Genomic DNA, 15,951 nt, shown 5'->3' with positions numbered 1-15,951 from the left:
CCCGATTCGAAGCAAATGATTCGCAATACGCGATCCGAAGTCCCGATTTGAAAAGTTTCACAATACGCGATTCGAATCAAATGATTCGCAATACGCGATCCGAAGTCCCGATTTGAAAAAGATTCTTAATACGCGATTCGAAGTCCTGATCTGAACCAAATGATTCGCGATACGATCGAGATCCGAAGTCCCGATTCGAATCAATCGATTTGCGAGATCCGAAGTCCCGATTCGAATCAAATGATTCGCAATACGCGATCCGAAGTCCCGATTTGAAAAGATTCACAATACGCGATTCGAATCAAATGATTCGCAATACGCGATCCGAAGTCCCGATTTGAAAAGATTCACAATACGCGATTCGAATCAAATGATTCACAATATGCTACCCGAAGTCCGAACACTTCGGTCGCTGCTGTCTGAGGCAATGACTCTGCAGGCAGTGTTTTTGCGCACGAAGGCATCTCATGAAACTGATTTCAGACAGACTTCTGAGGCAGCATAACGGTTTAATGATCTGCAACAAAATAGAACGAGTTTTTGTGATAACTAAACGAATATTTAATTACTATAATACTGATTTCTCGCTAGAACTAACATCAAAAGTGCAAAAAGTTAGTCAGAAATATACATTTACACACAAACTGACCACCAAACGCATTTTTCAGACGCCATCTTTTTTTTCTTTTTAGCTCAATCACAGAATGGAACCGAACGCACAGGATTGTGGGATATCAAAGGCAGCGAAAGGATAAATCTATTAGTATTTGCCGTAACAGTTTATTTTTTTAGAAATTTTATTTGTAGATATTTCTATTTTGCGGGTGTAAATAAAAGATTTTTGTATAAAATACAATTTCCGATTTTCTTCTTCAAAATTTTGCTGACACTTTGTAATTATTTGTAAAATCTACTAGGAATTTCTGAGTGAAAATTGTTTATACACAATTTATTTCAGTGTAGTACAAATAAATTAGTTCAGTCAAACAGTTTTTTTTTTTTTTTTTCCTTGTTCATCTTTACTGGACACAAACATAGAAAGGAGGAACACATTGATATACAAAGGGAATCTTTATGAAGTAGCACATCTTATGTTAAAGATAAATGTAATAAAAATGTAAGTCAGAAAGATCTCAGAAGAGATAAAGGCACTACAATGAAACTCTCAAACAGCAAACAACCAATAACACACTTGAACTGAACAAGAACTCACAGTATAAAAATATATCGTTGTTTCTGAGGACAGAAGCTCATGAGAACCAACAAAACAGGCTCGTTTTATTCTCAAACGCATCTGTGTGTTCGACATAACAGCAGTTAAAGAGAGAAGAGGAACTAAATGTGTCAAAATCTCTAATGACATCAGAAGCTTTCTACATAACGTACATTTATTAACAAGAAAAACAAAGCGTCTGAAAACAGTTAAAGTTGAAAAGCTGTTGTGTGATGATGATGAAGGTCTTGAGCGGAAACTCACGATCCAACCATGTCATAGACGTAGATGTGATAGTCATCATCAAACTTGATGAAGTAAACGGAGGGTTTGGCCTGAACCTGCTGGATGATGGTGCCCATCCTCTGCGTGCCGTCCTTGTTCTCACACTCCACCTGCTTCCCAACCAGCGTGTCACACACCTCACGCGGCTCGCTGACCTCCGCCGGATCATCTGCTGGAGGAAAGCGTTTCATAATGAACACTGAACATCTGAGTCCTGCAGAAGCAAAGATACAGTACAAATGCCCCAATCTCTTATTCTGGCTCTTAAAATTAAAGTTTCCAAAAGATCTTCTTATGCAGCGATGCCATAGAAGAAGCATTTTTGGTTCCCCCAAAGAACCCTTCAGTGAACGGTTTCTAAAAAGATCAATTTTTCCCTATAAGAGCCATTAGGAAGAATTCAAATTGTGAGTGAGAGACTCTTTGTGCGTCTTTTTGACTGAATCATTACAGTTAAGTGAACGGTTTCTAAAAAGATCAATTTTTCCCTCTTAGTTCAGGATTCAAGAGTTGCACTCTTTGTGCGTCTTTTTTGTTCATGAGTTCAGACATGAGCATGAGTCAGACTCCACTGTTCACACTTAGATTGATTCAAATTATGAGTTTGCGACTCTTTGTGCGTCTTTTTGACTGAATCATTACAGTGAATCAGTTAAAGAGGCATTTGTTCATGAGTCAGACTCCACTGTTCACACTTAGATTGATTCAAATTGTGAGTTTGCGACTCTTTTTGTGTCTTTTTGACTGATTCATTAGAAAGTCATTTGTTCATGATTCAGATAATTTTTGGTTCCCCAAAGAACCTTTCAGTGATCACACTAAGAAAAAATGGTTCTTTTAAGAACTAAAGAACATTTTAATAATCTGAAGACCCATTTTGCACTATAAACAACCTTTAGTGGTTCCACGGATGTTAAAGTTTCTTCACTGAACCATCGATGCCAATAAAGAATGGCATCACTGATGACTCACTCACCTGAATCCGGAAGTATCCGAAGGTCCCCGTCTTTATAATCCTGCGTCAGCTGGTACATGTACAGCATGGGGTCTTTCTCATAAGTTATGAAGAACCACGCAGGCATGCTGGGAGCCCTGGAGAGCACCAGACCTCTCCACTCATCCTTGGAGCCATCCTCCGTCTCAAACAGATGAACCACCGGCCGTCCCAGCAGCTGATCCGCAAGACGAGTGTCACTGACCCGAAATGAGGCGATTTCCCCGGGAAAAATCTCCAGATTCTGAACCCTCTGATCTTTGAAGATCTCCAGGCCGTAGACGCAGTCCACTCCATCGTACTTGATGAGGTACAGAGACGGGTTAACAGACACTTGGACCAGTACTGTCCCCGTCCACCGAGACACCGGACTGTAGACGTCTTCCTTCCATTTGTGTTGTATTCGACAGCCCACAATGCTTTCACTGAGAGACGCAGTAGGACTGCACTGATGCCTGATGAATAATAAATAATAATTTGCTCTCCGTTATGTCAGAAAATAAGTTAATACATACAGCCAGAACTTTACCAGATCTTCATTCAATTTGTAAATAAATAAACAGTATTGTTTTTTACAAGATATAATTTATCAAAAAAAAAAAGAATATTACATATAAAAACACAAAAATGTGAAAAAATATATAATATATAAAATATAATATATAAAATAAAAACTAAAATGTAAATAAATAAATAGTATTGTTTTTTACAGGATACAATTTATCAAAAAAAATGTTATTACATATAAAAACTACTAAAAATGTGGAAAAATATACAATATATAAAATATAATATATAAAATATAAACTAAAATGTAAATAAATAAATAAATAAAAATCTAAATAAATACATAGTGTTGTTTTTTACAAGATTATTTTTTTTTATTAAATATAAAAAATAATAATAATAAAAATGACCAAACATTTGAAAATAATTAAAAAATAAAATCAAAATAAATAAACAATTCTAAAATAACACTGGTACTCACTTGTGAGAGCTCTTTTTCTTCATTACGGACCGGCCACCCAACACACCGCGAACTGATCAAAACACAAAATTGTTTGATTTAGTTCAGGTTTATCTGAAAAACCACACAGGTCACGGTCTCACCTCCACACTCCACCTGCTCCAAACAAATCAATCTCTGATGATCCTCCTGTTTGAATAAACACCAGCTACATCTTAAAATCTACTGAGTGCCCTAGCTAGACAGCATTTTGAGCATGCACTAACAAAAAAGGGACTAAAATGTCCAAAAAACCCTGACTGTACCATGGTATTTTTTAAAGTACTTTGGGGTAAAACCAGGCTTATTGTCTTTTAACTGTACAACAATAAAACTTAAACCTGTTGATGTGCATTAGAATCAGCAAATGAATGAATCAGTGCCTATAAAGAATCATATCAAATTAAATTCATGGATTTTAATGAGCTTTAGAATTAGGAAATGAATGAACTAGTGCCAAATATATCTCTCTCGCTGTGTCACACTCACACACACACAACTCACTGTAAACTTGCTGTTTTGACTTTAACACTGCACGATTTCTACAAATAAACATTCAAACTAATTCGGCAAAAGTGTGCCTCGAGAGCGCGGGCACGAGCATACTGCCGCGAGCGCGCCTCATTCAACACAAACAAAAGCACACGTGGTTTAACAGAACTCGGATTTGAAATGGAATATATTTTTTCAATAAATAGATTATTTAGACCGGTTGTATTTCATGTGAGTTTCGATTAGACTGATCGGTTCGTTTGTATCGAAATGCAAACGTAAATTCAAAGCACACCGAGCAACTGAAATCTGAATAGCTGTCTCGTTTCATGTGTTCTGCACCTTAAATAACTGTAAACAATCCTGAAATCAAGTGAGAATTAATGAATTTGTGTTTCTAAATACATATCTGTGTTTCTGGATCGGCTGCAGCAGGAATATCAGGGTTGCCAGGTGTTTACAACAAAACCCGCCCAAATGCTACACAAAGCTAGCTCAATGGCGTTCCCGGGGGGTAAAATACAAGAAAATACAGGTTTAGGCTAATTGGATATTTATCCCCTGGTAAAATTCGTAATCCAGAGGCTTAATATCACGTTATTGGTGTCGTTTTTTCAACCCGCGGCATCAATGTTAAAGTAGCCCGATTTCGCGGAAAAACCCCGGACCTGGCAACACTGCTTCTAATGCGAATCAAATGCTTGAGAATCGTTCTCAGAAAAGATCAGATGCATTCCGAGAATCTGTTTTTTTTTTATCAGTTATGCATTTTATCTCATTTTCCACCTCCAAATGCAATTACACTGTGAACGAGGGCTGAATATGTGCATGCTGTTTTCAGATCTACGCTTTACCTGTCAATAAAAAACTTTTATTTTGAAGTAGACGGAGACGCAGACGGAGGCCGGAAGTCGGTGTCCAGGAATGTGCGCGTTAGAAAGTGAAAGAGAAGAGCCTGTTAATTAAATCCGATAAAGATGATCGAGACCTCGAGCAGAATGTGAGAGTCGGACGGAAAACAATATGCTGTTCAAACACATCAGAGTGAGTGACGTCATCTCACCGCGCGCAGGAGGACACGCTGGGTTATTGTGTTTGATTATAATCTGCGGGTGATAATGGGAGTGTTTTAGTGTTTGTTTTAACACTAGTTTGTTTGAGATTCGTATGATCTGGTTGACTGTGTTGTGTGCTTTTGTTTTTCACGTGGTTCATATGCGTGATTTTTAGGGGTTGTGTATTTAACCCTTGACCTTTCGTTTATAATGCGCCTGTATTAAAATACTAAACCTCTTCTGAGGTTATTGTTATGATGTGAGTCTGATCTGCTCAGTGATTGTGTTAGAAACACACCTGGATCATTCTTTATCATCTGTCATTTGCCCAGCTGATGTTGTGTGCTGCTGTAGTGTAGTTTATAGTGCACTAGACTGTCAGCTGTATATCTATAGTGCACTAGACTGTCAGCTGTATGTGTAGCGCACTAGACTGTCAGCTGTATGTGTAGCGCACTAGACTGTCAGCTGTATGTGTAGCGCACTAGACTGTCAGCTGTATGTATATCTATAGTGCACTAGACTGTCAGCTGTATGTGTAGCGCACTAGACCGTCAGCTGTATGTGTAGACTAGCAGCTGTATGTGTAGCGCACTAGACCGTCAAGACGTCAGCTGTATGTGTAGCGCGTCAGCTGTATGTGTAGCGCACTAGACCGTCAGCTGTATATCTATAGTGCACTAGACCGTCAGCTGTATGTGTAGCGCACTAGACCGTCAGCTGTATGTGTAGCGCACTAGACCGTCAGCTGTATGTGTAGTGCACTAGACCGTCAGCTGTATGTGCGCACTAGACCGTCATGGGGTGGGGTAGAAAGCGCACTAGACCGTTAGCTGTATGTGTAGCGCACTAGACCGTTAGCTGTATGTGTAGTTGATTGGAGTGTCATGTTGTTGTGTCATTGCGTGGTGGTGGTGCTTGTTCATGGAGTTTTTCGCCTGGGGTCTCCTGACCACCCCGATGCTGACCGTGAGCATTAAATACACATCTGAACACAGAATGATTTCTCATAGTTTCAGCACCAGGGAGTAAGATCTGCCCTCGGAATTAGACACAGAAATTAATTTCATCGGCAGTCCATGGGAAGAAAAAAAATTATATTTTATAATTATATATAAAAGACATATTGCATATGCATATAATATACATAAAACATCACATTAAACTTAATGTTTTAAAATCCATTGCAAATAATAATAATAATAATAATTATAAGTAAGTTGCACTATAATAAGTTTTGTTACATAGCTAATATTCATGGATGTGTGTATATATATATATATATAAATATATATATATATATATAATAAGTTTTGTTACATAGCTAATATATATATATATATATATATATAATATGATTTTATTATGAATTAAAGCAGTCAATTTTTGTGTTTAAGTAGTGTTATTTTAATATCATTGAGATACTAATATAGCAAAAGAAGCACTATCCACAGAATTAGTAAATAGTTTTATACCTTTTACAGACTTAAAACAAACGATAAATGAATACATCAGAAATAAATGGCAATCAGAATGGGATCAATGTCTAAATAATAAGTTGCATGAAATAAATCCTGATGTGAAGAAAAAACTTAACCTCTGTTTTGAGAATCGTTGGAATCAAGTCATCTATACACGATGCAGAATAGGACATTCAAAAATTACACATAAATTTTTACTCTTAGGAGAAAATCCTCCAAAATGTTCATTTTGTCAGAATTCATTGTCCATTAAACATATCCTTCTAGATTGTATTACATCTGCCCCTGTGAGAAACCTTTTTTATTCCGTTGATACTTTTGGAAAAATTTTTAATCAAGTGAATCCGAACATGGTCCTAAGATTTCTAGAGGAAATAAATGTTAAACATCTTTTCTAGTCTTCCTTTGATTGATTGCACTTTATTCTCGCCATGAATATAGCCTTAGAAGCTGGTATGGCGTTTAAAAGAAAAGAAAGAAAGAAAGATACTAATATAGTGTTTATTAGTATTAATGTTTTCATTTTCATTTTACTTAGTTTTAGCCATTTTGTTGCATGTTTTTTGTCTTTTTTATGTGTCTATATCATTTTTATTTAACTAAATGAAAATGAAAAATGTTGCATTGACACCTAGCTGTTTTTTTTTTTAATCTTTATTTTACTTAACATCTTTTTCAAGTAATAAAAATAAATTTTAAAGTTTTAGTTTCAGTTTTAGTCAACTAAAACAACCCTGCTTTGAACATCATTATTGGATTAGATTTTATCAGATAAGCGTCACTTTCACTTTCTTTTCCCGAACAGAGAAAGGAAAAATGTCTTCCCACAATGCATTGCAGATGTGTTCAGGAGATCATTCATGGCCAAATGCAAGCAGTGAATATGATATGAATCTCTAGCGCTGTGTTTTCTGACTTTTTCTCGTTCCAGGTTCTGCACAAAACCTTCCCACAGCACACGTTCCTCATGAACGGACTCATTCAGGGCGTCAAGGTGAATCCACTTCATCTGTTGCTGGAGAGTTGCATGCATCTGATGTGTTGTAATTGTAATATGTAATAGCTGCTGATCTGTATTTGCTGAAGTTCTTACTGTGTAAAAGCCAGCCTTGCATTGCAGTGTGTGTGTGTGTGGTAACTGCAGTGTGTTTGCAGGGGTTTCTGTCGTTCATGAGCGCTCCTCTGATCGGTGCCTTGTCTGATGTTTGGGGCAGAAAGAGCTTCCTGCTGCTCACAGTGTTTTTCACCTGCGCCCCCATCCCACTAATGAGGCTCAGCCCATGGTACGGCCCACATGTGTGTGTGTGTGTGTGTGTGTGTGTGTGTGTGTGTGTGTGTGCTATCACATGACTCTCAAGTGACTTAAAGCTCATTCTACATGAGAGACAACCCCTTTGTTCAGCCAAAAATAAAAATGTGCTGAAAATATCCTCATCCTCAGGCCATCCCTGATCAGGATGAGTGTGTTTCTTCATCAGGTTTGTAGAAATGTAGCATTGCATCAGTGTCTCAGCAATGGATGCTCTGTAGTGAATGGGTGCCGTCAGAATGAGAGTCCAAACAGCTGATAAAAACATCACAATAATCCACAAGTAATCCACAGCACTCCAGTCCATCAGTTAACATCTGGAGAAGACCAAAGATGAAACACATTTAGCATTAAGACGTTTTTAACTCAAATACATAGAGTCCATAATCCATAATAACACTTCCTCCAGTGAAAAAGTGTTCTGGTGTGCATCAGGAGAGAATCTGCATGGATCAAGAAAGCTGAAACAGCTCTAAACAAATATGTGAGAGGCAACAGGAGATGCATTGTTTCATTTATTATGGATTATGGACTCGTATTTTAGCGGGAAAGAAGTAGCAGTTTTCAGCACACTTTCATTTTTGGGTGAACTGTTCCTTTAAAGTGGACTGCACTGGTTTTATGATGTGTCTCTTTGTTTCTGTGGACCTGTATGTGTTTCTGTCGGTGAAATGTTTGATCTCGATTTAAGTGATGTGTTTGTGTATTTCTGTCTCTCTTCATCAGGTGTTTTTTTGCTCTGATGTCCGTGTCTGGGCTTTTCGCTGTTACATTTTCTGTGATATTTGCATATGTGGCTGATATTACAGAAGAGCATGAAAGAAGCACAGCGTATGGACTGGTAAGAACACCTGATTATCACACATTTATCAGTTTTATAGAGTTCATTGTGATTTTGTACCTAAAATAGAATTTATTGTTTATATATATATATATATTCTTTAAAATTCTGCATTTATTAAATTGTGTTTTGTCATCCATCAGATGTCAATATAAATCCTCTGTCTCACATGTTTCCAGCTACTCTGTACTGTTTTATATGCAAAAAGGCCTAATATTACCCAATTTTATGATGCTGAGTTAATGTACCTTTTTTTTTTTCCCACAAAAATAAGAATGAAAATGTCACATTTTTAAATTTTGCATTCGCAATATAATGAAAGCTGTCAAATGTCAAAAAGTTTTGTTTTTAATGATACAAATAAGTATTCAGTCTGCAAAGGAGTGGAGAATATGTTCAAATACTTCATTTTAACTTCACAAAAAAGCCTTTTTAAACACAAATTTGCAATTTTCTGCTTCTCTTTGATCGTCAGGATCATGTTTGCATTTTCTTCTCTCTTTGAGATCAGCATCAGGCATGAAATCGTGTCACGCATGTGAAAACAGGCTGAGGATTGATCAAATAGTCATAATCTGACAGTTTTCTGCTGATTAAGGGAGAATACAAGACTTATTCACCACACAAATTATTGTAAAAACAAAAATACTCATGCATCATATTTAATGAGAAGGTGTGAGACTATTTTTGGAATCAGCAGCACAAAGTTAGTTAGAGTGGATATGATGCAGGTCGGTGTTATAATCAGTGTGGTTTTAGTTCTCGCGATCACGTCCTGCTCACAGTATTGTGTTTCTGGTCCGTCCTGTTGGTCTTGGGTTTCAGGTTTCTGCGACGTTCGCGGCGAGTTTAGTGACGAGTCCGGCGATAGGAGCGTTCCTGTCCCTGCGCTACGGAGACAGTCTGGTGGTTCTGCTGGCCACCATCATCGCTGTGGCTGATATTCTGTTCGTCCTGCTGGTGGTGCCCGAGTCCCTGCCGGACAAAATGAGACTGTCTTCGTGGGGTTTGCCCATTTCCTGGGAGCAGGCCGATCCTTTTGCTGTGAGTTGTATATTTTATGGTTTTATATACTCTGTCTTGAAAGCTAGCTATTGAGGGATACCTTTAGTTTACTCTAGAGATGCACCAACATTAATACACTTAAATGAACATTTTCTTTTATTCCGAAAACTTAAAATAAAGCTTATTTAATAATCAGTTAATTAATCAAATGCATTTAATTATCAACTCTCAGCTGTATAATAACACTTAAATTGCACATAAGTTAGTTTTTATATTTTTTAAATGATATAATGATGTTTTAGAAACAATTAAACTAAAGACTACTAACAGGTTAGTTAAAAATATAATGAATGTGTAATATAGTGCATATATTTGTTACTTTTGATATGAAACAAAGTCCCAGTTTTATCATGAAATTTAAACAATAAATGAGTTTTTGTGGCTCTTTAATGTGTGCTGTCAGACCCTCTTTACTACTAGTTATAGTAGCAAATAAACATGAACGAACATCAGAAGAATCACTGAAATGAATCATGAATCATGTAATCGATCAATCAGTGATTCAACCGCAGAAAGACGTTTTCTTTTATTCCGAAAACTTTAAATAAAGCTTATTTAATAATCAGTTAATTAATCACATGCATTTAATTATCAACACTCAGCTGAAAACAAACAGAAATTGCACATAAGGAAGTTTTTATATTTTTAAAATGATGTTTTAATTGTTGAAATACAAACAATTAAACTAAAGACCACTAACAGGTTAGTTAAAAAAATATATGAATATGTAATATAGTGCATATATTTATCAAAATGCTTTTTTTTCTACCTAACTATCAAGTTTATTGTCATTGAATGTTTTTCCTGAGGTAAATGTGACATTGATCAGAAGCTGATTTATTGATGTCTTTCTGCAGTTGAATCACTGATTGATCGATTACATGATTCATGATTGATTTGGGTGATTCTTCTGATGTTCGTTCATGTTTATTTGCTGCTATAACTAGTAGTAAAGAGGGTCTGACAGCACACATTAAAGAGCCACAAAAACACATTTATTGTTTAAATTTCATGATAAAACTGACAGAATCTGAAGGCTGGGACTTTGTTTTATAGCAAAAGTAACAAATATATGCACTCCTTTAGGAAAATTGTTTGTTATTTTTAACAACTAAATAGAGTAAAAACATCATAATATTGTTTTAAATGAAAATTTTAATTTCAAGCTGATTCATTGATGTCTTTCTGCGGTTGAATCACTGATTCATGATTCATGATTCATTTCTGTGATTCTTCTGATGTTCGTTCAGGTTTATTTGCTGCTATAACTAGTAGTAAAGAGGGTCTGACAGCACACATTAAAGAGCCACAAAAACTCATTTATTGTTTAAATTTCATGATAAAATAATTCCTTATAGCCAATTATTAGCCACATACATATAGATATTGTCACAATAATCCAACATAGACTAGAAAAAATGTTCAGATGCTGTCAGTTGTTGTGAAAGTGAGTGTGTGTGTGTGTGTGTGTGTGTGTGTGTGTGTGTGTTAGTCTCTGAGGAAGGTGGGTAAAGACTCCACAGTGCTGCTGATCTGTGTCACCGTCTTCCTGTCGTATCTCCCCGAGGCCGGACAGTATTCCAGCTTCTTCCTCTATTTGGGACAGGTACGTGTTACGAGACGCTGCTCACAACCCATTTCACTTCTGCAGTGCGCTGTGTGTCAGAGTAAAACTAACAGGAACAGGAACAGGAATCTAACAGGAAATCAGCGTAGGCTCAGATGTGGACTTCAAAAACTGATGCTCTTCCTCAATTTCTCTGTCTTGTTTTCCAGTACAGATATCCAAACATCCTTACATCAAGATACATTTACTGGAGACGCAAAATGTGACTCTGCAGCACAAAAGCAGTCTTAAGTCTCTGGGGTATATTTGTAGCAATAGCCAACAATACACTGTATGGGTCAAAATTATAGATTTTTTCTTTTATGCCAAAAATCATTAGGATATTAAGTAAAGATCATGTTCCATGAAGATATTTTGTAAATCTCCAACCGTAAATATATCAAAACTTAATTTTTGATTAGTAATATGCATTGCTAAGAACTTCATCTGAACAACTTTAAAGATGATTTTCTCAATATTAAAGATATTAAGACTCCCTCAGATTCCAGATTTTCAAATAGTTGTATCTCAGACAAATATTGTCCTCCTAACAAACCATACATCAATGGAGAGATTATTTATTCAGATCTCAGATGATGCATAAATCTCAATTTTGAAAAATTGACATCCATGGTCACAAATGACTTATTATATTTAGTCTTGTTTTCTGAAAAATGTATCAAAATTGGTAATAAAAAAAAGTATATGGGATCAGAAAAATAATAAATTCTTCCCATTGAATCAAGTTAGTTTTTCTGACCCCATTGACATATATATATATATATATATATATATATATAATATATATATATATATATATAATTTTTTTTTTTTTTTTTTTTTTTTTTTTTTTGTAAGCATAGACTCATTGAAATTTGATGATTTTGCTTCTCCAGTACATGCATCTTGATTTCAGAATTTTTAGGTATATACACTGAAAACATGACTGACTTAGAAAATCTTTTTTTATTTTATTTATATATATATATTTTTTTATACAGTGCATGACCTTCCTTGAGCTTAATAAGACCAGGTTGTCTTTTGTAGAGCGACTGAAATTGAATTTAAATTTCATAATTAATGAATTTGGAACTGTTATTAACACTGAATCTCACCCAATCTTTATTGCATGAAGTGCTAAAGAAATAAACATGCGTTATGTTTCAGGTCATTAACTTCTCGTCAGAAGCGATTGCGGGGTTTATTGCGATGGTGGGAATCCTGTCCATCGGAGCGCAGGTACAGACCTTCAGCTCCAGACTCCTTTCTCAGATGATATACAGCTGTTTTTAGACTCTTTGATTATTATTTGCAGACATTACTGTTAAGCGTTCTGATGAAGAAGATTGGGAATAAAAGCACCGTTCTGCTGGGACTGGGATTTCAGTTGTTCCAGCTGGCCTGGTATGGCTTCGGCTCTGAACCATGGTGAGGAGCAGGAGGATGGAATGGAAAGTGAGCTCTGTTGAGAGTCGTGGGGATTAAAATAACTCTGTTTGTTGAGCGCAGGATGATGTGGGCGGCCGGCGCCGTCGCTGCCCTGTCCAGCATCACCTTTCCTTCTGTGAGCGCGCTGGTGTCTCGCTGCACGGATCACGACCAGCAGGGTGAGAGATCAAACACAGCAACACTGCACTAGATCAAGGTTTCTGTCTTGTTTTGCAATGCAAATGTCTAAAGCTTCTTAAATAGAGATGCATTCACACGAGAAGCAACGTGACTTAAGATATTAACTTTTGTTTTCTGAAAAATGCGTGAAAATTAGGTATCTGCCAGTGGGGTCAGAAAAATTAACATTGCAATCATAGTTGCTGAATAAATGCATGCTTTAATACGACAAAAAAATGTTGGTTTATGTTGGAGTTAATGTTTGTAATTTTTGAGAGAATTTGAGAGAAGCTTCTTGACTCTGACCCTGGAGCACAAAAGCAGTCTTAAAGGGTTAGTTCAGCCAAATATTAAAATTATGTCATTATTGATTAAAACTATATGTGACTCAAACCCGTGAGACCTCCGTTCATCTTCGAACACAGTTTAAGATATTTTAGATTTAGTCCGAGCTTTCAGTCCCCTCCTACGGTATACTGTCCACGTCCAGAAAGGTAAAAACATCTCAAAGTAGTGCCCATGTGACATCAGAGGGTCCGTTGGAATTTATTGAAGCATCGAAAATACATTTCGGTCCAAAAATAACAAAAATTACGACTTTATTACGCTTTTTCGTCTCTCTTCCGGGTCTGTTGTGAACGCGACTGCTGTGACGTGTTTTCTTTGTTATTGGGCGCACCAGAAAACACGTCAGCAGCGTCGTACGTCAACAGTCACAGCAGTCGAGTTCACAACAGACCCGGAAGAGAAGAAAAAGCGGAATAAAGTCGTAATTTTTGTTATTTTTGGACCGAAATGTATTTTCGATGCTTCAATAAATTCCAACGGACCCTCTGATGTCACATGGACTACTTTGAAGATGTTTTTATTACCTTTCTGGACGTGGACAGTATACCGTGCATACATTCTCAATGGAGGGACTGAAAGCTCTCGAACTAAATCTAAAATATCTTAAACTGTGTTCTGAAGATGAACGGAGGTCTCACGGGTTTGGAACGACATGAGGGTGAGTCATTAATGACATAATTTTAATATTTGGGTGAACTATCCCTTTAAGTCTCTGGGGTATATTTGTAGCAATAGCCAAAAATACATGGTCAAAATTATTGATTTTTATTTTATATGCATTGCTAAGAAATTTATTTGAACAACTTTAAAGATGATTTTCTCCACATTTAGATTTTTTTGCACCCTCAGATTCCAGATTTTCAAATATCATCCTCATAACAAACCATACATCAATGAAAAGATTATTTATTCATCTTTCAGATGATGCATAAATCTCAATTTTGAAAAATTTACAATTATGACTGGTTTTGTGCTCCAGGGTCACATATACTAGATGCGGTCAAATAAACCATACACGTCAACGTTTATCTTGATTTGTGCTTTTGTGAAAGTGCAGTATGTTAAAAGAAATTTCTAAAATGACAATAATCGTGATTTGGAAAACATGCACTGTAAAAAGTTACTTTTAAATATGTAAGATATTAAATCTAGTTTTCTGAAAAATGTATATAAAAATATCTGCCAATGGGGAAAAATCAAAGAAAACAAGATTTTTATTTTGTATTTTTTTTTCCTCATTGCCAGATATTTCTTCTCATTTTAAGAAAACCTCACTTACATTTGATGCATTTCTCAGAAAACAAAACTTAATGTCTTTTTTGTCATTTTGTTTCTCCAGTAATTATATCTTGATTTAAGAATGTTAAGATATTTGTGCTGGAAAACAAGACAGAAATACTAAGAAAATATTTTTTTGCATTTTATTTTAACTTTATTATTTTAGTTGTAGTTTTTTTTTAATGTCAAACAAAATAGATGCATATCTGTTTTCCAGTATATGTATGTATAAATCATGCTCAACAATAATAATTAAATGTTTTATTTTGTTCTCATCCGTTTTTTGCAGTGCACACACCTATCATGAAGTGCTTGTTTGTGTGTGTTGTGTTCAGGAGCGGTTCAGGGCATGATCACAGGGATCCGAGGTCTGTGTAACGGACTCGGCCCGGCTCTGTTCGGATTCATATTCTTCCTCTTCAATGTGGAACTGAAGGAGCTGAGCCCCGTGGAGCCGAACCCCGTCACGCCGGACACCGAAGAGGTCAGACGGGCAGAAATCACTCCGTATCAAGTGTGTGTTTCTGTGTCGTTCTGCTCAGCGTGTGTCTTCTGTGTTTCAGAAGCGTGTGATTCCCGGCCCTCCCTTCCTGTTCGGCGCGTGTACGGTTCTTCTGGCTCTGCTGGTGGCGGTGTTCATTCCGGCTCAACACGCTCCGGCGGTGAAGACGTGTAGCACGCATGTGATGATGGAGTCTGCGAGTGGCGTCACGGAGAACGGATCTGTTCCTGTGAGCGACGAAGACCACGAGCCTCTTTTACAGGACAGCAGTTTATAAGCCCAGCAGGAAACTCCTCCGGTGTGGGTTTTATTCCAGAAGTGTGTCTGACAAAGCTTTTTACTGAATGTCTTAACCTCTGTATTTTTTTTTTTTTATCGTTCGCTCTTTGAAAGAGAATGTGCCTTCTTCATATTTTGGCTTACACTGCAAAAAATCAAGCTCTTCCGCAGTATCTTTCAGTACAACATCGAGATAAATTTACTTGAGAAGCAAAATGACTTAAGATTTCAGTTCAATTCAGGTTTATTCGTTGCAATACAGTTGTACAACATATGTTTCTACTATATATATATCTATATATATAAGATCTTGTTTTCTGGACAATTTATGCTTAAAACACGAATAAATATCTGCTAATGGGTCAAAAAAAATTATCTTGTTTTTTACTTTGGATTAAGTTTATTTTTGGCGTCTATTTGTTCTTGTTTGAAGCATAAACTCACTTCATTTCGATACATGTTTCATTAAACAAGACTTGATATCTTTTGATTGGAAGTAAATTTGTAATTTTGATTGGAAGTAAATGTGTCTTAATTTAAAAATCTTGTACTGGAAAACGACTAAAATGATTTTTGCAGTGTCATGTGC

General features: G+C 36.4%; 2 protein-coding genes across 8 annotated transcripts; one reads left to right on the top strand and one right to left on the bottom strand.

Moving 5' to 3' along the window:
* Positions 1 to 996: 996 nt before the first annotated feature.
* LOC109074387 (spindlin-Z-like) lies at positions 997 to 5,107 on the bottom strand. Of its 7 annotated transcripts, none has more exons than XM_042761524.1 (5): positions 4,396 to 4,812; positions 3,672 to 3,673; positions 3,481 to 3,532; positions 2,475 to 2,947; positions 997 to 1,670 (listed from the first exon to the last, which is right to left on the bottom strand). In XM_042761524.1, the coding sequence occupies exons 3-5, from the start codon at positions 3,501 to 3,503 to the stop codon at positions 1,474 to 1,476; spliced, it is 693 nt and encodes a 230-aa protein (XP_042617458.1). In that variant the 5' UTR covers positions 3,504 to 3,532; positions 3,672 to 3,673; positions 4,396 to 4,812; the 3' UTR covers positions 997 to 1,473. The 7 variants fall into 7 exon arrangements, with proteins under 7 accessions (XP_042617458.1, XP_042617462.1, XP_042617455.1 ...); XM_042761527.1 differs by lacking the exons at positions 3,672 to 3,673; positions 4,396 to 4,812 and adding exons at positions 3,603 to 3,648; positions 4,845 to 5,107 and having other exon boundaries at positions 998 to 1,670; XM_042761523.1 differs by lacking the exons at positions 3,672 to 3,673; positions 4,396 to 4,812 and adding exons at positions 3,603 to 3,648; positions 4,003 to 4,348 and having other exon boundaries at positions 998 to 1,670.
* Positions 5,108 to 5,959: 852 nt separating this feature from the next.
* On the top strand, positions 5,960 to 15,842 carry LOC109064172 (hippocampus abundant transcript 1 protein-like). The gene is made up of 11 exons (XM_042761520.1): positions 5,960 to 6,014; positions 7,458 to 7,520; positions 7,682 to 7,809; positions 8,562 to 8,676; positions 9,502 to 9,720; positions 11,234 to 11,347; positions 12,515 to 12,586; positions 12,663 to 12,775; positions 12,857 to 12,954; positions 14,917 to 15,065; positions 15,145 to 15,842. The coding sequence occupies exons 1-11, from the start codon at positions 5,970 to 5,972 to the stop codon at positions 15,358 to 15,360; spliced, it is 1,332 nt and encodes a 443-aa protein (XP_042617454.1). The 5' UTR covers positions 5,960 to 5,969; the 3' UTR covers positions 15,361 to 15,842.
* The last annotated feature ends 109 nt before the right edge of the window (positions 15,843 to 15,951 follow it).

The sequence above is a fragment of the Cyprinus carpio genome, chromosome A8 (genome assembly GCF_018340385.1).
Source record: "Cyprinus carpio isolate SPL01 chromosome A8, ASM1834038v1, whole genome shotgun sequence".
NCBI lineage: Eukaryota > Metazoa > Chordata > Actinopteri > Cypriniformes > Cyprinidae > Cyprinus > Cyprinus carpio.
The sequence above is the reverse complement of the archived record's forward strand: the minus strand, read 5'-3'. Positions and strand labels throughout refer to the sequence as shown.

What these genes read in the sequence shown, in the direction of transcription:
- LOC109074387 (XM_042761521.1), bottom strand. Translation starts at nt 4,054, where the DNA reads ATGTTTATTTGTAGAAATCGTGCAGTGTTAAAGTCAAAACAGCAAGTT. An exon ending in AAGAAAAAGAGCTCTCACAA is followed by an intron (nt 2,948 to 3,480) that starts GTGAGTACCAGT and finishes ATTATTCATCAG; the next exon opens with GCATCAGTGCAGTCCTACTG. An exon ending in TCGGATACTTCCGGATTCAG is followed by an intron (nt 1,671 to 2,474) that starts GTGAGTGAGTCA and finishes GCTTTCCTCCAG; the next exon opens with CAGATGATCCGGCGGAGGTC.
- LOC109064172 (XM_042761520.1), top strand. Translation starts at nt 5,970, where the DNA reads ATGGAGTTTTTCGCCTGGGGTCTCCTGACCACCCCGATGCTGACC. An exon ending in GACTCATTCAGGGCGTCAAG is followed by an intron (nt 7,521 to 7,681) that starts GTGAATCCACTT and finishes GTGTGTTTGCAG; the next exon opens with GGGTTTCTGTCGTTCATGAG. An exon ending in AGCAGGCCGATCCTTTTGCT is followed by an intron (nt 9,721 to 11,233) that starts GTGAGTTGTATA and finishes TGTGTGTGTTAG; the next exon opens with TCTCTGAGGAAGGTGGGTAA.